Source organism: Moschus berezovskii, chromosome 17 (assembly GCF_049115385.1).
Source record: "Moschus berezovskii isolate FMDL1 chromosome 17, NW_MosBer_1.0, whole genome shotgun sequence".
NCBI classification, from domain to species: Eukaryota; Metazoa; Chordata; class Mammalia; order Artiodactyla; family Moschidae; genus Moschus; species Moschus berezovskii.
In genome coordinates, this window is record NC_142476.1 from 28549540 (window position 1) to 28574033 (window position 24494).

The 24494-nt window shown below is 40.4% G+C and overlaps 1 protein-coding gene across 2 annotated transcripts in view; it reads right to left on the reverse strand.

Annotated features, from left to right (window-relative positions):
- Positions 1–24494, reverse strand: part of RGSL1 (regulator of G protein signaling like 1) — a 56663-nt gene that overhangs the window by 13098 nt on the left and 19071 nt on the right. For both annotated transcript variants that reach the window (XM_055418797.2, XM_088845029.1), the window contains 7 exons: positions 20727–20789; positions 20029–20251; positions 16241–16348; positions 10412–10517; positions 6603–6796; positions 3168–3285; positions 2655–2769 (listed from right to left, as the gene is read on the reverse strand). In XM_055418797.2, coding sequence (XP_055274772.2) covers positions 2655–2769; positions 3168–3285; positions 6603–6796; positions 10412–10517; positions 16241–16348; positions 20029–20251; positions 20727–20789 — 927 coding nt within the window. The remainder of the gene's footprint in view (positions 1–2654; positions 2770–3167; positions 3286–6602; positions 6797–10411; positions 10518–16240; positions 16349–20028; positions 20252–20726; positions 20790–24494) is intronic.

Consider the following 24494-nt stretch of genomic DNA (forward strand, 5'->3'; position numbering starts at 1 on the left):
AGGACAGAGATAAGCATGACTCACAGGAAGGGGAATAATAGCTCAAGCAGGTTTTGAAATGTTGAAGAAATAAGGAAATGAGTAAATCATTTCTAAGCATTATAAAAGAAAAATATAAGTACACGGGCACACACTCATACACTCCCCACCCCCCACCAACACACAGGGGCACACTAAAAATGTGTTACATTTCTTCACTTATTTCTTAATAGATTCCCAGTGACAATTCTCTAGTTTATTTACCCCTTAATAAGCTGATGGATGGCATCATCAACTTGATGGACATGAGTTTGAGTGAACTCTGGGAGTTGGTGATGGACAGAGAGGCCTGGCGTGCTGTGATTCATGGGGTCGCAAAGAGTCGGACATGACTGAGCGACTGAACTGAACTGAACTGAACTGAAGCTGATATTTGCAGAGAAGGCAATGGCATCCCACTCCAGTACTCTTGCCTGGAAAATCCCACGGACAGAGGAGCCTGGTAGGCTGCAGTCCATGGGGTCGCTAAGAGTCGGACACAACTGAGCGACTTCACTTTCACTTTTCACTTTCGTGCATTGGAGAAGGAAATGGCAACCCACTCCAGTGTTCTTGCCTGGAAAATCCCAGGGACAGGGGAGCCTGGTGGGCTGCCGTCTATGGGGTTGCACAGAGTCGGACACGACTGAAGCAACTTAGCAGCAGCAGCAGCAGCAAGCTGATATTTGAGTGAACTCCTGGAGTTGGTGATAGACAGGGAGGCCTGGCATGCTGTGATTCATGGGGTCACAGAGTCAGACACTGACTGAGTCTGAACTGAACTGAAGCTGATATTTAGAGCCAGAAAGTATCTTGATCAACTAGTTCAGTTGTCTCATTTCATAGAGAGGAAACCTCAGTGTAAGCTTGGCTTTAGAGAGCCAGTGAATGAATGAATTTCAGTTGCTAATTTGTGTCCGACTCTTTTATGACCCCATGGACTGTAGCCTGCCAGGCTCCTCTGTCCACAGGATTTCCCAGGCAAGAATACTGGAGTGGGTTGCCATTTCCTTCCTGGAGATCCCTCCAGGTATCAAACCCGCAGTCTCCTGCAGGCGGATTCTTTAATGCTGAGCCACCTGGGAAGCCCATAGAGAGTCAGTGGCAAAGCATATAAACTACTGGATTTAGTGTCAGAAGTTTTGAGTCTGGAGCCTATCTTCACCTTAATTGGGTAATTTGGGTCAGCTTCCTTAATGTATGTCTCAGTGTCTCCGTGTGTAAGATAGAAACAATAGCCTTCAGGGTTATGGAGAAGGTTAGTCATAATATATGTATATCACTATGTGCAGTGCTCGGCACAAAGCAGGCACTAAGTACATGCTGAATCCTTTTTCACACCTTCTTCACTAACAACAACTGAAAGACCTGAAATTAAAACTCAGCATCCTGGTGTTGGATGCAGTATTCCTTTCACTCTCCCAAATGATCATTCATGGTACCCTTACAGAGTTGAGTTGATCCACATATGGAAGAAATAAAAAGGAGAAAGAAGGGAGCAGCATGTCATCATACCTGGGGTTCTGCATCAGTGGGCATAGGCATTATTTTTTCACTATTTTAATATAATTGTTCTTATTTCACCCAGTGGGTATATAATTTGATATAGTTATGATTATAATACATATATGATTTGGAGTTCTGTTGGGTTAAAAAATTTCTTTGTCACATCTTTTTTAAAAAAATTGAATGAAAATTTCTTTAAACTGTACTCTACAATTTTCAGAAACTTCACACATATGATTTCATATAGTCCCATAATAACCCTTCCTGACCGTTATCTTGTCCTTCCCTACTTCTCTCTCTTCACTGGTAACCATAATTTCTTCCCTATATTTGTGAGTGGCATAGGCATTCTTTTCAGAGATTCTTTGGCATGATCTTTAGTGTCAGATAGAGTTAGGTGCAAATCTTTCTGATGACCAGTTCTACAACACGCTGATCAAGCGATTATTTAAACCTTAATTATTTAAGGTCTTTTCTCAAACCCTATGAAGAGACTTTCCTGAATCATATTCCTGTCTCCTCTTTCTTTCCTTCTCTGTCCTCCCATGGGAGAAAGAATGAGTTCGATAATTGATGAACTTGGAAGTAGGAAAAGGGCAGGCTTTGTTCTTTAGCCTCCAGCATTCTCCCTGGGAGCTGCTGGTCTGCAGACACCTGTGTTCAGGCCTGCCTTTGTCATACAGTAGGGAGCTCACCCAGCTAAGTGGGGGTCTAACTGTTCCTCTTTGTTAGTGACTGGACATGAAAGTAAGGGTACAGAGAGGATTATTAAATCCACTTGACTTCACAGCCAATCCATGTCCTCCAAATCAGCTTTCAGTAGTTAAAGACAAACAAACAAACTGACATTTTGATCTCCATATGACCAGCACATATGACCTCCATGTGCCTGTCATTCAACTGGTTCTAATCACAAATAGTGAAGACAGGGGTTTCTTGAAATTCCCTCTGTAACAAATGCTCTGAGCCTCAAATTCTTCTGTTGTAAATGGGGATTTGAAAACCTATCCCAAAGAGTAGCTGCTTTGGTGAATAAATAAGCTATCAGTGAAACTCTTCTGTGTGGTCGGCAATGCCTAGGCAGTGGTTTCCTGGTCCCTAGTCTTGTCTTTGCTATCTTCCCCACTGACCTGGGATTCCTGCAGGTAAACTGCTGTCCTTGAGGGCTTCTTGGGTGAAGCTAGTGGTATTTCAGCTTCCTTCTCTAAAGGATGAGGTGGAAACAGTTCTTGGTAATCTTTAAACCTGCCAGCAGGAGACCAGGAATATTAAAGAAGGCAAAAACACGGTACATAAAAGATAATAGTCCAGGCAAACCTCTCTCAGCTTTTGGAGGAAGGGGAATTTGGCGAATGGTGAGATGTTAAAAAATACTCCTCTAACCATTCCAATCCTTTGCTCACGTCAGTCTGTTCTTCCTGACCAATACTGTAGTGTTCCTTGCTGAGGGAGGTGAACAGAAGTGTGTGTGAGTGTGTGTATGTGTGCAGGTAGGCAGGTAAGAGGGTTCAGAGCAAGTTCAGCTTTTATTTTGTAGGGACGCTCTGGCAGTGAACCGTGAGAGTAGACTCTGAGACTCATGTGACTTTCAGAAGTCAACGAGCAGCTTCAGAGAACCACTGCCTTCACTCAGCAACACTCACCACTTTTCTTCCAGAGATTTCATGACATAGCCCTGGAGCATTAACAACGTTGTTGTGCTGACATGACGCATGAGAGAGACTTCCTTGATAATAGGGGCATTACACTGCAGCATTTGTTCTAAAAAATGCAAGAGAGAAGAAAAGTCATCATTTTCTTATGTACCATTTCTGAGGTGGCTAGGATTTTTTTCATCCAAGAGCCTTATGGTTCCTTGTTCTCAATCTGGCCAGATTCAGCTCTCCACAATTTGGTTGAAAATCTCAAAAGTACATTTGGAATGCTACATGTACGTGTATTTGTAGAGCAAATACTTCCTGGTTTAGTCCGTTCCAAATTTCAAAGATAAGTGCTTAAGGGGAAAGCAATGTTTAAAGGACTCCATTTCTGCAGCTAGTTTGAAGTTTTCAGTTAAGGAAGAAAATAGAGGAATAAAGGATTAAAGTTAAGTGGCTGAGGCAGATGGGAAGTCCAAGATTACCAATAAATATTCTAAGGGCAATATGATTCTCTAGGTGTTCAAAGACTACTGTATTCATTAAAAAGATTTAAAAGCTTATTAAGGACAGGATCTGCATCTTCTTCTTTCTCTTCTAGCTCATTCAAAATGATGCACAAAACTTAATATCCTGAGACTCAACAAATTACTTACAAGTAAAGACCTGCCCATTTTACAGCTTTTTCTGCTTTCATAATTTATCACCTTATCTTGGTTTAACACAAGCAACACACACACACAAGCCTATCTGTTCATCTGTGCCAAAACAGGAGGCTTCTTCATTGCTTTGCAAGAAGATTTGTTTACCTCCAGGATGGGATCATGCTCACCCGCTTTTATTTTCCTCTAGAATTACAGGTCAGTACTTTACTCGCAGTTTCTGCTTCTAGACAAGATGAATTTACATGGATCAAATTTACCCTCCTGCCTTAGGCAAGAAAATAAGACAAAACTTATGCAACAAAGATTTTCAGGGAGACAGTTCTCCTCAGCACCTTTCAGTACTCTTTACATCCCATGGATGGTGGACACTCTAGCTTTGCATCCTGCGAACACATGATTTTGGATCTAACTCCAGTCTACTTGATGTGAAGGATCAAATGACTGGAGTTTGAGTTCAAGTTTCACTAACTGGACAAGTTAGTTAACTTCTCCATGTTTTACTTTCCTCATTAGAAAAATGGAGCTATTTATCCCTACCTTCTAAGTTATTTATACCTATCTCTTAAGGATTAAATTATATTCTACTTCCAGGGTTGAGAGGATATATTTCACATACAAGTACAAGTGTCTTCTTTTACTTGTGGTATTATATTTTGGATTTATTATTGCATTATTATTTTAGTTTTTCTATAGCAATTTTCCTACTTATAAAAACCTAAATACTAACACATATTAAGAATTTAAGTAAAACTCCTGCTTTAAGCACATTCTGATTTTAACCCACTATCCATTCTGTCTTATCAATATTATACTTCAGAATTGTTACATATAAAAGAACAACAATGCATGTAGTATTTTGGACCTATGTGTCTTTCTTTCAGTTTTATCTTTAAGAAAAAGAATGATAGATTTGATTTGTTGTTTCCTTTTTGAAACACTGCATGTTATCACTTATATGTGGAATCTAAAAAATAAAAAAAAATGAATATAACAGAACATAAACAGACTCACAGATATAGAGAATAAGCTAGTGGTTATCAGTGGGAAGAGGGGAGGGAGTTAGCACAAGATAGGAGGAGGGGATGAAGAGATAGGAACTATGTATAAGATAAGTAAGATACAAGGATATGTTATTGGATAAGGAAATGGCAACTCACTCTAGTAATCTTGCCTGGAAAAATCACATGAGCAGAGGAACCTGGTAGGCTAGTGTTCATGGGGTTGCAAGAGTCGGACATGACTTTGTGACTTCACCACCACCACCAAGGATGTATTGTATAGCACAGGGAATATAGTCTTATATTCAGTTCAGTTCAGTTGCTCAGTTGTGTCCGACTCTTTGCGACCCCATGAACTGCAGCACGCCAGGTCTCCCTGTCCATCACCAACTCCTGGAGTTCACTCAAACTCATGTCCATTGAGTCGGTGATGCCATCCAGCCATCTCATCCTCTGTTGTCCCCTTCTCCTCCTGCCCCCAATCCCTCCCAGCATCAGGGTCTTTTCCAATGAGTCAACTCTTTGCATGAGGTGGCCAAAGTATTGGAGTTTCAGCTTCAACATCAGTCCTTCCAATGAACACCCAGGACTGGTCTCCTTTAGGATGGACTGGTTGGATCTCCTTGTGGTCCAAGGGACTCTCAAGAGTCTTCTCCAACACCATAGTTCAAAAGCATCAATTCTTCGGTGCTCAGCTTTCTTCACAGTCCAACTCTCACATCCATACATGACTACTGGAAAAACAATAGCCTTGACTAGCCGGATCTTGGTTGGCAAAGTAATGTCTCTGCTTTTTAATATGCTATCTAGGTTGGTCATGACTTTCCTTCCAAGGGGTAAGCGTCTTTTAATTTCATGGCTGCAATCACCATCTGCAGTGATTTTGGAGCCCAAAAAAATAAAGTCTGCCATTGTGTCCACTGTTTCCCCATCTATCTGCCATGAAGTGATGGGACCAGATGCCATGATCTTAGTTTTCTGAATGTTGAGCTTTAAGTCAACTTTTTCACTCTCCTCTTTCACTTTCACCAAGAGGCTTTTTAGTTCCTCTTCACTTTCTGCCATAAGGGTGGTGTCATCTGCATATCTGAGGTGATTGATATTTCTCCTGGCAATCTTGATTCCAGCTTGTGCTTCCTCCAGCCCAGCGTTCCTCATGATGTACTCTGCATATAAGTTAAATAAGCAGGGTGACAATATACAACCTTGACGTACTCCTTTTCCTATTTGGATCCAGTCTGTTGTTCCATGTCCAGTTCTAACTGTTGCTTCCTGACCTGCATACAGGTTTCTCAAGAGGCAGGTCAGGTGGTCTGGTATTCCCATCTCTTTCAGGATTTCCCAGTTTATTGTGATCCACACAGTCAAAGGCTTTGGCATAGTCAGTAAAACAGAAATAGATGTTTTTCCGGGACTTTCTTGCTTTTCCCATGATCCAGCGGATGTTGGCAATTTGATCTCTGGTCCCTCTTAACTTTATGTAATATATAATAATATATAATATAGTAATTTATAATAACTTTAATGGATTATACTCTATAAAAATACTGAATCACTATGGTCTATATCTGACATGAATACAGTGGAAATTAACTATACTTCAATTTTTAAAAGCGGATTTATTATTCTTCTCTGCCCTCACCGTCTTCGGCTTTGTCTCACTACTGCCCCATGTGGCCGCTGCTCTGTTCCGTTTTCTCAGGGAGAGAGCAGTCTCTTCCCCAAACCTAAGATTCTAAAGGGTAAAGGACACAATTTCAGGAGAGGAGAATGCATACCAGGAGAGTTTTTGCCGTGGAAGAAAGTCTTGATTATGTTTTCAAAGAGAGACTTATAAATCTTTTCATTTGTCTCAACACTGATCTTCTGTATGGCTACCAGGAACTGCAATGGGGTTTCAGCCCTCCGTTCTCTGAGGAACTCCCTGAAGAACTCCAAGTGCTGTGTGTTTAGGAGGACTTCTGTCAAGTTTCTGGAAAACAAGAAAGCATCATTGGTGGAGAGAAAGAGATGGTGACCCTGGATTCTGCCCCAATTAGGGAATGGGGAAGGGCCTCTCCCAGACTTCACGGCTTTGAACTGTGATTGAAGAGCAGAGTGGATAAATTGGTTACTCTGCTGATTTCCTTAGAGATGAACTTAATGTACCCATCCTAAACTTGGTCTAATCATTTGACAACCCCAATGGAAGAAGAGAAGGAGTATTTTAAAGGGGGCTTTTTTGTTTTTCAAGGAAAACTTCTTCCATTATGGATTCATTGGCAGTCATTTCAGCAAGACAGAGCATGAGTGACCAATAGTTGTTATAGATCAATATTTCTAAACTTCCATTGCTGATTTCTTCTCTCACTGTTTCTTGTATACAGGTGTTGCCCTAATGTTTCAACTCAGTTCTCTTGACTCTTGCCTTATGATTTTTTTCTGCTGGGTAATCTCTATGTCCTCTGTGGTTTCAGCTTTCATTGATATGAGGAAGTGATTTCAACTTTCACTGTTATGGTGAAGCTTTATCTCTAGTTTCTGTGAATTCCACTTCACAATTTTAGCTGCCCATTGAACCTTATCTTTATGTCATTTGTCATTGGTAGAACCTCTCCATACAAACTCACAAGTTGTCCAACTAGTTCTTCTCCTATTACATACCTGTCTTGTTAAGAATGATGTTAGCTATAGGTTTTTTCTTTTTATTTATTTAACTGAAGGATGATTGCTTTACAATATTGGTTTGATTTCTCTCATTCATCAACATGAATTAGTCATGAATTAGGCTCCTCTGTGTAAGGGATTCTCCCAGCAAGAACACTGGAGTAGTTGCCATTTCCTTCTCCAGGGGATCTTACGAAACCAGGGATCAACCCGGGGTTTCCTGCAACTCCTGTCTTGGCAGACAGATTCTTTCACCAGTGAGCCATGTGGGAAGCCCATGAATTAGCCACAGGTGTACGTATGACCTCTCCCTCATGAACCTCCCTCACATTTCCAACCCTTAACTCACTCCTTCAGGTTGTCACAGAGCCCCAGTTTGAGTTCCCTGAGTCAAACAGCAAATTCCCATTGGCTGTCTATTTAATATATGGTAATGTATATGCTTTCATGCTACTCTCTCCATTCATCTCACCCTCTCATAAATGTACTTTTTAAGGATGAGATGATTCTCTTCTAAATTTATTGAGAATTTTTATCATAAATGGATGCTGCTGCTGCTAAGTCACTTCAGTCGTGTCCGACTCTGTGCAACCCCATAGACGGCAGCCCACCAGGCTCCCCCGTCCCTGGGATTCTCCAGGCAAGAACACTGGAGTGGAGTGCCATTTCCTTCTTCAATAAATGGATGCTAGATTTTATAAAATTCTTTTAATGCATCAACCAAGATACTTGTGTGAAGTTTTTTCCCTTATTTTATTAACATGATGCATTGTATTAATTTTCAGATGCATTATTTGCATTCCTGGAATAAATCCCACTTGGTTATGATATATAATCCTTTTTAAATGTGGTTGAATTTTGTTTGCTAATATTTTATTGAGGATTTTCATACCTAGGTTTGAGAGTGATATTGGTCTGTAGTTTTCTTATGATAATTTTGTTTGTCTTTGGGATCAGGATAATACTGGCCTTATAAACATATTAGAAGTGTTCCTTTTTCCTTTATTTCCTCAAAGAGTTTGTAGACTATTGGTAGCATTTATTATTTAAATATTTCATAGCTTTCTCCAGTGAAGTCATCTGTCTAGACTTTTATCTGTGAGATTTTAAATTATTCATCCAATTTCTTGCCTTGATATAGAGATTTACTCACATTTTCTATTTCTTGAGTCAGTTTCAAAAATTTGGGTATTTCTAGAAATTTCTCTATTTCATTTAATTGTCATTGTCATATTCCTTGCATTTTCTTACAAACAGATTAGTTTCTTTAGGGTCAGTGGTCCTCTCTTCTGGTCCAGGTTTTGGAAATCTGTGTCATCTCACTTTTCCCCTTTTGTCAGTACAGTTAATGGTTTATCAATTTTGTTAATCTTTACAAAAAACCTATTTGTGCTTGGATTTTCCCATTTTTCTTCTCTTCATATTACTGATTTCCATTCATGTTTATTATTTACCTCCTCTACTTCCCCTGGGTTTAGTTGGAATATATCATCCCACCACCTTTAGTCTCCATTGTTTTTTTATTGAAGTATGGCTGATTTATAATATTATGTTAGTTTCAGATATATAATATAGTATTCACAGACTTGAAAATACTAAATTTTCAAATAGACTTGAAAATCTGTTAAAACACAGAATACACAGGGTGAAGGGACATCAAACATAATAGTAGAAAGCTAGATTGGGGGAATTCCCGGGTGGTCTAGTGGTTAGGATTCCACACTCTCACTGCCAAGGGTGCAGGTTCAATCTCTAGTCAGGGAATTAAGTTCCCACAAGCTGCATGGAGTGATCAAAAAAGAAAAAAGAGAGACAGAGAAGGAAAAGAAAAGACTTCTTTTATATTCAGCTAAAACTGGGAACTACATATTTCTGTAGACATAGTGGAGAGTGGGGAATAGTACAAACTGGAACAGCAAAAGGAATAAATGATTGAATTTCAGGGAATAATCCCAGTTCCTTAAAAGGGATAAATGATTGAACTTCAGGGAATAATTTTAGTTCCTTGAAGAGGAGGAAGCTCCATCTAGAGAATTTAGAAGAGACAGAGGACTTATAACCCTCAGTGAACATTATCAGTAACTGAAAACATACTTCTGGAAGGTTTCTCTATACAAAATATTCTGCCAGTGACATTGACTAATAAATTTGTATGTGCTAATATATCTCTATCATCTGTAAGAGAACTTTTCATACAGCCAGTCATTAATAGATAATACTAAATTTAAAAATAAGTGCCAGAATGAATGGCATGGATAAGAAAATTATCGTCAAGCTGAGAAGGTGGAAAATATACTTAAAAAATTAAAAAGTAGTAAAAAATAGAACATGGTAAGTTCTTGTATTGTAAAGGTTTATTACTTCAGAGGAGGGGGAAGTCATAGCAGACATACAACTGGAGAACTTTATTTTGTAGAGATGGAACTTGTGCTAAGGTGAGTGGAAAGAAAGAGTAGGCATTTCTGAAATAAAAGATCACAGACTCTTTGTCTAGCATTGGGAACTTATCAGAGGCTGACTCTAAGACTGATCATAAAGGGGAGAGACAAGAAGTAAGGAGCTAGTTAGGAGACTACTACAGCTGTATGCAATCCAAAATAACACAAACTGGCAAGGACATCCATACAAAAATGTTTCTTGGGGTACTATACATAGCAATGAAAAAGTAAAGATAATATACATGTCCATTAAAAATATATAGTTAAATAAACCATGCAACATCCATAGTATGGAAGAAGGTAAATCTATTTATATTGACATGAAAGGATATCCATGATAGCTTGTTAAGTTTTAAAAAGTTATTGTATAATATATATTGCATGGTGCAAATTTTAGAAAATAAATAGTGATTTAAAATAACAAAGTATCCCTGTGCATGTACAGTGTGATTAAGGACAGCATGTGCCTGGACATATTGTTGTGACCAGATCCTATGTCTTACCTGGGTCTTATCGAAGGCTTCCTCACATTAGCCTTTTTAAAAAATGACATTCTTCTTTTTGAGGGTAAAATCACCTTTGGTTCTCTGAAAATTTCTACAGTAAAATCTAAAAATAAAATTACAAAAGTGTGGAACATCATATCATAAAGAACACTGCAGACAGTAAGAAAGAACAAAATACAAAGGACATTATCATACATTGAATGTGTGTAGAAAAACCAAAGTCCCCAGTGACCAATGGCCTGAGATAGCAGCTGTTATGGGGACTTGCTCCCTAAAACTCCCCTTCATGGATCACAGTCTTACCGTGACAAAGGGACTTATGTAACTCAATGAAGCTATGAGCCATGTTGTGCAGGGCCACCCAAGATGGACGGGTCATAGTGAAGAGTTCTGACAAAACCTGGTCCACCGGAGAAGGAAATGGTAACCCACTCCAGTATCCTTGACTGGACTAACTCATGAACCGGATAAAAAGGCAAAAAGATATGACTCAGGAATATGAGCCCCCCAGGTTGGAAGGTATCCAGTATGCTACTGAAGAAGAGCCGAGGACAATTACTAATAGCTCCAGTAACAGTGAAGCAGCTGGGCCAATGTGGAACAATGCTCAGTTGTGGACATGTCTGGTGGTAAAAGGCCAATGCTGTAAGGAACAATATTGCACAGGAACCTGGAATGTCAGGTTCATGAATCAAGGTAAACAGGACATGGCCAAGCAGGAGATGGCAAGAGTGAACATTGACATCTTAGGTATCAGTGAACTAAAATGGATGGCAATGGGCAAATTTAATTCAGAAGATCATCATATCTACTTCTGTGCGCAAGAATCCCTTAGAAGAAATGGAGTAGCCCTTAGAGTCAACAAAAGGGTCTGAAATACAGTACTTGGGTGCAATCTCAAAAACAACAGAATGATCTTCGTTCATTTCCAAGGCAAGCCATTCAACATCACAGTCATCCAAGTCTATGCTCTTACCACTGAAGCAAAAGCAGCTGAAGTTGGCCAGTTCTATGAAGACTTACAAGACATTCCAGAACTAACACCAAAAAAGACGTAGTTTTCATCATAAGGGATTGGAATGCAAAAGTAGGAAATCAAGAAATAAGCAGAATAACAGGTAAGTTTGGCCCTGAAGTACAAAATGAAGCAGGGCAAAGGCTAAGAGAATTTTGTCAAGAAAATAAGCTGGTCACAGCAAACATCCTTTTCCAACAACGCAAGAGATGACTTTACACATGGACATCACCCGATGGTCAATACAGTAATCAGATTATGTTCTTTGCAGCCAAAGAAGGAGAAGCTCCATACAGTCAGCAAACACAAGATCTGGAGCTGATGGTGGCTGATGAGTTCCTTAGTGTAAAATTCAGATTTAAATTGAAGGAAGTAGGGAAAACCAGTAGGCCATTCAGGTATGACCTAAATCAAATCCTTTGTGATTATACAGTGGAGGTGACAAATAGATTCAAGGGATTAGATCTGATAGACAGAGTGCCTGAAGAACTAAGGACAGAGGTTTGTAACACTGTATAGGAGGCAGTGACCAAAACCATCCCAAAGAAAAAGACATGCAAGAAGGCAAAATGATTGTCTGAGGAGGCCTTACAAATAGCTGAAACAAAGAAGAGAGGTGAAAGGCAAAGGAGGAAGGGAAAGATACACCCAACTGAATGCAGAGTTCCAAAGAAGAGCAAGGAGAGATAAGAAAGCCTTCTTAAGTGAACAATGCAAAGAAATAGAGGAAAACAATAGAATGGGAAAGACCAGAGATCTCTTCAAGAAAATTGGAGATACCAAAGGAATATTTCATGCAAAGATGGGCACAATAAAGGACAGAAATGGCAAGAATGAAACAGAAGCAGAAGATATTAAGAAGAGGTGGCAAGAATGCACAGAAGAATTGTACAAAATAGGTCTTAATGATCTGGATAACCACGATGGTGTGGTCACACCTAGAGCCAGACATCCTGGAGTATGAAGTCAAGTGGGCCCTAGGAAACATACTACAAACAAAGCTAGTGGAGGTGATGAAATTCCAGCTGAGCTATTTCAAATCCTAAAAGATGATGCTGTTAAAGTGTTGCATTAAGCACTATATATTAGCTACTGAATATACTGACTTTACATATAAAAACACATATAGATTGTAAGTAAATGGATAGAGAAAAATATACCTATGCTAACACTAATCAAAAGAAAGGAAGAGGACTTCCCTGGTAGTTCAGTGGTTAAGAATCTGCTTGGCAATGCAGGGGACACAGATTCTATCCCTGGTTGGGGAAGATTCCACATGCAACTAAGCCCATGCACCACAACCACTGAGCCCGCACTCTAGAGCTCATGCTTTGCGACGATAAGCCATGGCAATGAGAAGCCCAGAGGCCGCAACTAGACAGTAGCCCCAACTAGCCTCAACTAGAGAAAGCCTGCGCACAGCAATGAAGACCCAGCATAGCCAAAAATAAGTTTTTTTAAAAAGAAGAGTATTAATTTTATACAGAACAGTCTTCAGAGAAAGGAGTGATATCAGAGATTAAAAAAAAGTATTACATAATGATAAAGGGGTCAATTCTTTAAGAAGATACAATAATTTTTAACATACTACTGGAGTCTCAAACTATGTGAACAAAACAAGAGTTCTATGTGCGACAGAACTATAAGGAGGAAAATGTAAATCCACTTTCAAAGTTGGACACTTCAACACCCCTCTGTCACAGATGGAAAGATCCAGCAGGCAGAATATCAATAAGGATCTAGTTGAAATCAACAACACCATCAATCAAACTAGATAGCTACAAACCACTTTATCAAATAGCAGTAGAATACACACTTCACTGAAGCTCACATGAAACATTTACCAGTGCTGAACACATTCTGGGCCATACACATACCTTAAAAAATTTAAATGAATAGAAACCATACATCTGCTGTCAGACCACAATGCAATTAAACTAGAACTCAATGACAGAAAAATAGCTGGAAAATCTCAAAACACACGGTGATTTTAAAACATACTTCTAATAACACATGGGTCAAAGAAGAAATTTTTAAAGTATTTTAAATTAAATAAAAATGAAAGCACAACTTATCAAAATTTGGGAGATGAGCAAACGTAGCAAAGAGGAAAACGTATAGCATTTCATCCATATATAAAAATAGAAGAAAGATCATCTAAATCAATCATCTAAGTTTCTACCTTAGGAAAGTGAAAAAAGAAGAGCAAATAAAATCCAAAGGAAGCAGAAGAGAAGAAATAATAGAACTTAGAGCAGAATTCAATGAAACTGTACGGAAATCAAAAGAGAAAATCAATGAAGACAAACATGGTTCTTTGAAAAGATCAATAATATCAACAAGTCTCTGTCCAGCTAAGAAAAACAGATTGTATCATAAATGAAAGCAAGAATATCACTACAGATACCACAGACATAAAAAGGGTAAGAAAAGAATACTAAGAACAACTCCATGTCACAATTTGAAAACATAGATGAAATGGATCAATTCCTTGAAAGGCACAATTTACCAGAAGTCATACAAAAAGAAATAGATGATCAGAATATATATATATATATATATTTGAAATATGAAGATCTTTGTATTGTATCTCAAAGCCCATCAATAAACAACCGCTAAGAAAGAGGCACTGAAGGACCAAGAAGACGGAGGGACTTAGCCAGTTGATATCAGCAAGTCTGACATCACAGTCCATCTGAAACCACTGTCTGTCACAGTCCATCCTAGCATTGGCACAATGAGCTTATGAACAGAGTAGGCAGGTGAACGGGATGAAGGCTGGGTATGGATCCAGTAGCACGGGCCCCATACTCATTAAGGCTGATTTAGCTGCCAATGCTGCCAAATGTTCAACTTGCAAGCAAGAGACAAACACTAAAACTCACGTATTTCAACATCCTTCTCGGAAAACCAGCTACCCACTTGGTGGCAATTTGATGACGCTGGACCTTTTTATTCTGGAAGGGGCAGCCGTATTGGACTGGAACTGACATGTATTCCTAACTGCAAGGTTTCAGTTAGCACTGATATTTGGGGCTTACAAGTGTTTGATCCCCTGAATAGGATCCCCTGTAACATTGCCTCTGATCAAGAGCTATACTTACAGTAAAGGGGACTGGCAAAGGGCATACAATTGTTGGATCCACTAGTTTTGTCACCTATGAGAGCTGATGGCCTGGTAGAGTAACAAAGCCATTTTTTGAAGGTATAGCTGTCACACAAGCTTGGAGATGATACCTTTTGAAAAATAAGGCATCATCCTCCAGGAAAAACCGAAGACCATAATATGGTGTTGTGGCCCCCAGGGAGTCAAATATTGAGTATGAGAATCAAGGGATGACAGTAGAAGAGATCCATTTACCATCAGTATTGGTGACTTACTTAGGGAAATTTTTAATCTTTACAACTTTAGGTTCTGTGGATATGGACCAGCGCTGTCCAATAGAAATATAATGGGAGCCACATGTATTATATAAATTTAAAATTTCTAGCAATCAAATTAAAAAAACTAAAAGGAAAAGAGTGAAATTAATTTTAGTAATGTGCTTTATTTAACCTATTGGTACCAGCTATATTTCAAGAGCTTAATGGCCACAATGGGCCTAGTGGCTCCTGTACTGGATTGTGCCAGCTTGGAGGTCCAGGATCCCAGAGTGGGAATGCTACTAGGGATATAGTAGGAACTCAGTCATTTCAAGTTCCTTATGCCAGAAGGCTAGCAGGGAGGTGAAGTAGTCACTGCACTGGCGGGGCCATTGACTATAATCATCAGGGTCATATATATGTAGCAGGGGCTGTGCAGAATTCACTTGGCCCTCTGGGTATTCCCTCGTCCAATTGTGACGATAAATCAACAGGCGAGCAGCCACAGCCTAAGAAGTCATGATGATCAAAGGCTCGTGTCTCTCGGGGTGAAAGTCTAGGTTATCTTGCCAAGTAAGTCCCCCGAGACCAGCAGAACCACTAGCAGAACCACAGAAGGAATCTGTCATGAGTAGAAAAGCAAGGAGAAAAAGAGTATTTGTTGTGATCTCCAGACAAGCCGTAATAGTGTGTGTCAGCCTTTCCTACGTAAGATCCCTAGGAAAAGAAGCCACCAGACTCCTGGAAGAACTGTTCCAAGATGGGGTAAAATTTCCTTACAAAGTAAGTGGACAATACTGAGTGCTCTGGTGCATGACTTAGCTCATTTTAGGAGCAAAACACTCATTTTCCCAGCTGTCTGGAGTTATTGGCTGCTGCCACAGGTGAGGGCCCCTCTGGAAGTGTCTTTGGCCAAAGGGCACTGCCTGACCCAAGGTTATGTCCTCCCAAAGTCAGCCACATCCCATTTGAGTCAGTGAGAAGGTACAAGTTTCTTGCCTCAATGAGGGACAACTATGAAGGGCTATCTTGGCTTTAGAGCTTCCTACAGGATCTGCTGATGTTTACCGTAACTACCTCACAGTTCAGCATCTATCTCTGCCCAGTTCTGCTTTCCTCACCCCCATATGGGTGTTATTTATAAGAACATACCCCCCAACAAATCTCCTTTTACAAAACTCTGACTCCAGAAATCTTGGCAGGAGACAAATCTGCACTGTTGAAAACCCCAGAGTTTCTAGGCAAGAAAGTAGGAATTAGCAATTTCATCATCATCTTCATTCATTTACATTGCATCTGACTTTCATGATGCCCTTCTTTGGCCTCATAGGAGAAAAGACAGACATGGCCATTCTCTGTTGACCATCCTTTTGGTTTATGCCTCTTGAGGTTTCAAGATTCTATCTTACCTGGTTGTCTCACATCTATCCTTGAGTTTAAACACTTACCTATATGAGGTTCTTTTTCACAATATACTTTGTAGTCATCACTGATCTTCTCTATGGCCACCTTTGGATACTTATAACAGAGCTCCTCAAAGGCCATTTTCTCTATGTCTATCAAACAGGGAAAAACAAAAATGGAGTCTTGTTGTCTACTCTGGTTTCAAAGATTCACGCACTTTTTTTTGCAAGTATTGTCTTTAAAATGCTATTTAAGTAGGACAATAGTGTTTTACTGAAATGTTTATTTAGAAAATACAAGTTTCCTAGGCCAAATTAGAAGCAAGAAAATACTGCCTCCCCTGTCCTCTAGAATGGGGGCTTTTGCCCTTCTTGGGGAGACCTGATCCATGGAAATTTTCTGCCTAAGGGTAACTGATATGACTTTGAAAGAGGCACTAAGTGTTAACATATATACTAGAAGTAATTCATCCAAATGAATATGGACCCCTTCAAACCCTGGTATAGGGAGGAGCTGCAAATGCATTCAAACATTCTGCTATTGTGCCAAAAAATTTGATGCAATTACTTTCAGAATTGACAACTCATATCTCCGAATATCATCAATAGTTGCAAATCATTGTCCTTTTAGAGTGAATTATTCTTTTCTAAAGGTAGCTATATATCATGTTGTCATGCATGGTGAATTGGGAGGGAATGACTTTCTGTATTCAAAATGAGATGGGACTGTAAGGCTGAGGCAGCAAGAGAAGTTTTAATGAGGTATTAGGCAATCCTAAAGGAAATCAGTCCTGAATATTCATTGGAAGGATAAATATTCATTGGAAGGATGAATATGAACTGATGCTGAAGTTGAAACTCCAATATTTTGGCTGCTTGATGTGAAGAACTGACTCACTTGGAAAAGACACTGATGCTGGGAAAGATTGAAGGTGGGAGGAGAAGGGGATGACAGAGGATGAGATGGTTGGATGGCATCACCGACTTGATGGACATGAGTTTGAGTAAGCTTCAGGAGTTGGTGATGGACAGGGAAGTCTGGTGTGCTGTAGTCCATGGGGTCGCAAAGAGTCAGACACAACTGAGCAGCTTAACTGATACTGATAGGGAATGGCAGAATAGCAGCACTATGCCTAACAAGGTCAAAACACTCATTTGTGTTATGAGCTCTGAGATTTAGGGTAAATCTCATCACCCACAGTTTCCCTGAAACTCTCCAGGGCAGTCCAGGACTTTTCCAGGTTATACTGGTGGAATCTAGAAGGAATATGGGGTGTGGCCCTCTGAATGTCAGTTGTCCTTATGTCAGCATTATCACTGTCATCACTACCATCTCTCAGTCAGAAGACTCTGTAGTTGTAAAAGCAGTGGATTATTGCTGCTATCAATTCAGTTTTCCAGTCTTTCATCAATCCCTCCCCTGCTGAGACACTTTGGGCAAGACTTGTACCTTGGCTCAGTTTCTCTACAAGAAATATGAGAGTATTCTAGCTCTGATGCTCAGAGAGTTTATGGTATAGTCTGAGAGGAGGCATCAGCCTACTTGGGGAGCCAGGGCCCGGACTTGGACAAATGCATGGGAGGCCCTTCACTGGGGTAGATTTGCATTGCAAGAAAGCAATGGCGGAGGGGATGCTGGAGGGAGGGAGGGGGCATCTCCATGGAGGTGATTACCACTCTTCCTGATCCTTCCTGGCATTTCATGGCCATCAAGGGGAATGCCCCTTGCCCAGCATGTGTAGGGTCAAATTTATCAGCCATCCTTTCTTTTACTTTTCTCTTGATTCCTGGGAGAGGATTTGGAATGTTTGGGATTTAGCGAAGGGGAAATCCTAAGGTAAACCAGATGGCCTGTTCATGCTAGCTTTTAATAATTCATGCCTGAGTATGTTCCAAAGGGCAAGCACCCAAAGCAACCTGCTTTGTACAGAGTGCATATCAAAGTTTTAAGAGAGGTGAGGGTTACATTTTTTAGTGTAATCTAACAAGTACTATTGTTGAGGACCTACTTGCTATGCAAATGCACTACGGCCTATCCTTTCAACAGTGCCACCATCCCCATTCTATAGATGAGGGAATGAGACTCAGGAAGATACAGTGGCTGGCCAAGTAAACTCACAGAGCAAAGGAGTGGTGGAAATGAATTTTCAAAGCTTTTGATTACAAAGTTCATGGCTGCAATTGCCATCTGCAGTGATTTTGGAGCCCCTCAAAATAAAGTCAGCCACTGTTTCCACTGTTTCCCCATCTATTTGCCATGAAGTGGGCTCCAAAATCACTGCAGATGGTGACTGCAGCCATGAAATTAAAAGGCGCTTACTCCTTGGAAGGAAAGTCATGGCCAAGCTAGACAGCATGTTAAAAAGCAGAGACATTACTTTGCCAACAAAGGTTCGTCTGGTCAAGGCTATGGTTTTTCCAGTGGTCATGTATGGATGTGAGAGTTGGACTGTGAAGAAAGCTGATCACCGAAGAATTGATGCTTTTGAACTGTGGTGCTGAAGAAGACTCTTGAGAGTCCCTTGGACTGCAAGGAGATCCAACCAGTCTATCCTAAAGGAGATCAGTCCTGGGTGTTCATTGGAAGGACTGATGTTGAAGCTGAAGCTCCAATACTTTGGTCGCCTGATGCAAAGAGCTGACTCATTTGAAAAGACCCTGATGCTGGGAAAGACTGAGGGCAAGAGGAGCAGGGGACGACAGAGACTGGGATGGTTGGATGGCATCACCGACTCAATGGACATGGGTTTGGGTAGACTCTGGGAGTTGGTGATGGACAGGGAGGCCTGGCGTGCTGCAGTTCATGGGTTGCAAAGAGTCAGATATGCTGAGCGACTGAACTGATTACTAATATGTATGTCATGACTCAAAAGAATGTCAAAAAACAGTTATTACTAGCTTTTACAAAATGAAATGGAATAATATAGAGAGTATGAGTATATAATCTTATGTAATAAGGACAGGTGTTGCTTTGTGAAAAAATTTTAATATATATTTATGCACACACACATACAAATACAGGTATATGTTTCCCGAAATGAAGTCAAAAGCATTTATCGTGCTTTGAAGTTTGAGAAATATTGCAGTACTCTGACTGCCTCAGCACTGATAATTAAAGCAGTTTGTTCAATTTGAACAATACTGACTACTCTTACTATTGCCAAATATTGTGTTAATAGCTTTCATGGATGGTCTTGGGTCATCTTCACAACAAATCTATTATTCTCATTTTACAGTTGAGAGAAACAGGCTTGAAGACAGGTTAAATACATTGTTCAGGTTCACACAGTCACTAGCAGAGCTAGAATATAACCCAGATCTGTGGGACAGCAGAGCCTTGTGTTCCTAACCATGGCTATCCACTGCCTGGGTGGCTGGTGTGTTGTGTTGGGGGAAGCGAGTGGCTGTTAAAAACATATTCATAGGAATGTCCTAGACCTGATTCTGGGGAGGTATGGCACTTGTTTTTCAGATGCATGAAATGGAGTAATCAGTATAACTGTGGTGATGTCTTGGTGGGCATGAGCCTGGTCAAACTTGAGTTCTCTGGTTCCCTTTCAGAGCCAGTGGGGGCCTCTGCAGTCAGTCAGTCTGGATTCAGGTCTTGACTCTGCCACTTACTGTGTGACCTTGGAAATGTAACTTGTCCTTTCTGTGCCTCAGTTACCCTGTACTTACCTCACATGTTATCTGGAAGATCAAATGAGGTCCTCTTTATCACCTTTGCATTGCATAGTATTGACACATAGTAAATACTTAATGTTGAAATACTAATATTTCACAGCTGCTTGTATGGAAGGATAAAAAAAAAAAATTATGGTGACTGACCTTACCTGCCAGAAACACTGGAGACTTCCTTTCTACCCGGAGGGACCCACCTTGCTTCAGGTCCTCAGTAGCTATCTTTTGCCATTGCATAGATTCCATTTCTGCCATGTTAGCCAAACCCTGGCTTAACTCCAGTGATTCCTCAAATCTCTTGTAAAGAAGAATGATATCTTCTTTGATTATAGATTCTTTTTTATGCCACTTGGTGCTGATGAGCCTGCTCTGAGTCTAAGAGAAGGAGATGGTGGCAGACAGCATTTGCTATAGGAACTAGGCCAGAAACAGCTCGGTCCTTCTTTGCCTCCCTGTCACATGGACTCTGATTATTTTCAGTTTGTTAAGAACTATTGTTCCTTTATAGACACACACACACACACACACACCCCATACAAACCACACACACCCCATACAAACCACACACACCCCATACAAACCACACACACCCCATACGTACCACACACCTTCGAATCAAACTCTTTCTCTATAAGTGAGAAATTCTATATGAATGTGACTTTTTCAAAGCCAGATTTGAATCTTTTTCCTTGAGAGGTTTCTCTTTAGAACATCAGAAACTATCAACCCCGGTTGATAGAAAAATACTTAACATTTCATTGACTTTAACAAAGAGCACTTCTGAAAGAGCAGTAACTCCCTCTTCTTCCCTCAACCTCATGATTCCTCCCCAACTCAAAGTCCCTCCTACTGTAAAAAGGAGAAACCAGTAGTCCTCTTCATCCAGGAATTCAGTATACCAGGGGCTGAGGATCTGAAATCCAAATACAACATAAGCATTATGAGGAGATGCTTGCTGCCTCTGTCCTGCTAGTATTCACACAGGAGAAGAGAAGGCTGCAGATTCTCTAATTGGAGATATGGAATAGCAAACATTAGCATGACCAACCAGGAAGTATTCCTTTTCTTCTCTGAATATGACAGCTCCCGTCACAGCCTCTCTCTGAATCTCAGAGAACAGTGATTGATATTTACTTAAGAAGAGGCTTCCCTAGTAGCTCAGATGGTAAAAAGTTTGCCTATAGTGCAGGAGACCAGGGTTCAATTCCTGGGTCAGAAAGATCCCCTGGAGAAGGGAATGGCAATCCACTCCAGTGTTCTTGCCTGGTGAATGCCAAGGACAGAGGAGCCTGGCAGGCTACAGTCCATGGGGTCGCAAAGAGTCAGACACGACTGAACGACTAACATGCTCACTTTCACTTTAAGAAGAGAAATAACAAATCTTTTACTAAAGGGCAATTATTATCTACATATTTATTTGTTCCTTTGTAAAGTATTATCTCATTTAATTCTTAAAAGGGTCCTGGAAACCAAGCGTCTCTTTTTGATATGTCTATTCTTGACGTCTCCCACTTGAAGATCTTATCCACTTGAATACTTCATCAGATAAAAACAACCAAACAAACACAATCAAAAAAATCCCACAAGTCAGTGCTTAGCTAGATTGATTTATCTGCACTTACTTTCATTCATATATTTATTTGAACTATTTTCTGAGTGCCTCCCATGTGCCAGACACGGAGCACATGACTGAAAATACAGAGACCAACAAGCTACAAGCCTGGTTCTCAAGGAGTTCACTTTCTAGTATGACTCACGCTATGATAGAGGTGAGAACAAAGTTCTTTGGGAGCAGAGAAGGGGAAATAATTAGCTACGTTTTGAGTTCAGAAAATCCAAGAAAAGTTCATAAAGGCAGGAAGAATTAAATCACAATTTATACCTTGCAGTATAAGTAGGAACTCACCATTCTGACATGGAGTAAACGGCATTCAGCTAATGGGAAGAGATGAAGCAAAGAGATAAAGGAAAGAAGATGTGTGAGAACAATGAATATTCCAGGATGGCTGAGCTGCAGCATTCTTGTAAAGAGCTCAGGGCTGGGGCAACGGCAAGGAATGAGGCAGAGAAAGCTGACTGGGACTGTTTGTAAGGAACTTGAATGGTCTGATAAGTAGTCTGGACATTATTTTACAGGCAATAAGTTGCTTATGATAATTTAAAAGGAACATAAGATTGTCTCCAGAAACTGCCCAAGTCATGCTGCCAAAAGGTGAGTTTAAGAGCATGAGTTTTAATAACTTTATCAGATCTCCTTGGCTTCTGAGGAAACCAGTGAAGTATATTCCTGAAAGAATTCAACGCAGTGATTGAATAATAGCAATCTATAACAGATTGTGTTTCAAAAAGATACAGATAAACAGAAAGATCAGAAAAAGAAGCAGCATTCTAGTGCTCAAAGGTGATGGTCAGAAAGGCTAGAAATGGGTGGAAAGAGAATCAGGGGTTTTCATGTGGGAGACCACTGCTTCCCAAGGTGGGGGTGAAATTTGGAGGGTAGGGGTCATGCTTTTGGAGAAGGGCATGGCAACCCACTCAAGTATTCTTGCCTGGAGAGTCCCCATGGACGGAGGAGCCTGGCGGTCCACAGTCCACGGGGTCGCAAAGAGTCGGACACGACTGAATCGACTTAGCACTTAGCATAATGTAATATAGTGTTACTAATGGATAAGCTCGAAATATATATGTATCAAATATTAAAAATCAACATGTGAAATGAGTATTCCACTGATGTCTATTTCAGTTCAGTTCAGTTCAGTCGCTCAGTCGTTTCCGACTCTTTGCGACCCCATGAATCACAGCACGCCAGGCCTCCCTGTCCATCACCAACTCCCGGAGTTCACTCAAACTCATGTCCATCGAGTCGGTGATGCCATCCAGCCTGAGTGGCGACATCAGCATCATGGTATTATAAGATGCTCCCTTTGTCTCTCTCCTTCAGTTTACAACTAGTGAACACCCACAATTCAACAAATGCATCTCTATCCAACACACCAGGATGCTCACGGGGTCCACCCATCTGTACACTAAAGATGGGTGGACTGGGAGAAGCATCCACAACTCCAGCTCCTTCTCTCCCTTCCCTCCCAGCACCTGATCCAAGTGTCCCCGGACACAGTGGAGATGTCCATCATCCCCGTGCCCCAGGAAGTGACGCCAGTGACAGCAACGGTACCACCAGCAGCAAGGTGCCAGACTCCCCAGAAGCGCAAGCAGCAACCATGAGGATACCAGTGACAACTCTAGCAGAGGAGGTGGAGGATGGAAAGTGCCAATTCTCAAACACAGTTAGAGGCACTCAGGTAGGAGAAAGCAAAAACTATATCACCTCCTACTATGAAACAAAAGAAAAGCCTCTAAGTACCAACTTTTTGAATTGTTGTGTTTAGTCGCTAAGTCATGTACAGCTCTTTTGTGACCCCATGGACTGCAGCCTGCCAGACCGTAGCCTGGAATTCTCCAGGCAAGAGTACTAGAGAGGGTTGCCATTTCCTTCTCCAGGGGATCTTCCCAATTCAGGGATTGAACCTGCATCTCCTCCATTGACAGGTGGATTCTTTACCTCTGAGCCACCAGAAGCCCTTCGAATTGTTATAATCAAGTTATAAACCTTTACCTAAATAAGAAGGATGTTTGCTACTAATACTTCAAATGCACTGGCAGAGGAACAACTTATCAAGGACTATGAAGAACACAGTAACATGGTACCATTAAAAGAAAATGATGGTTCTCCAGAAACCAATTCTCCACTAAAGTCATGAAATATTACAATCTAACTGATAGAGAATTCAAAACCATTTCATGAAGAAAATCAGTGAGCTGTAAGAAAAAACCAGAAAAGCAGTTCAATGAGTTCAGGAATAACGTTAATGAACAGAGGAATACTTTACCAAAGAGATTGAAACTCTAAAAAAAAATCAAACAAAAATTCTGAACTTGAAAAACTCGATAAATGAGATGAAGAATGCATTAGAAAGCACTGGAGGGAATTCCTTGGCAGTCAAGTGCTTTAGGACTCCATGCTTTCACTGCTGTGGGCCCAGTACAGTCCCTGGTTGGAGAACTAAAGTCCTACAAGCCACATGGCATGGCTAAGGAGAAAAGAAAAAAAAAAGCCCTGGAAATAGAGCAGACTATATTGAAGAGAAGATTAGCACACTCAAAGATGGAAATCTAGAAATGGTACAGAGAGAAGAGGAGAGAGAACTAAGAGCTTAAAAAGAAGACAAAGGAGAAGAGCAGGAGGATGAGGAAGAAAAAGGAAAAGAGATTCTACAAGAACTATGTGATTTCATTAGGAAGGACAACATAGAGCATATCTCAGAAGGAGAAAAGAAGGGAAAGGGAGCAGTGAATTTATTTAAAGAAATAATACAAACCTGCAGAAGGAACTGGATATACAAGTTCATGAAGCTAAGAGAATACCTAATTATTATACCTCAACACAAAAGGACATTCTCCGAAACACATTGTATTAAAACCATCCAAAGTTGATGACAAAGAATTTTAAATGAAGCCAGAGGAAAAAATAATAGTAATCCACACAGGAATCCCCATTAGGCAACCAGCAAATTTCTCCTATCAATTATCTAATAATAAATAAAATAATATCCAAAAA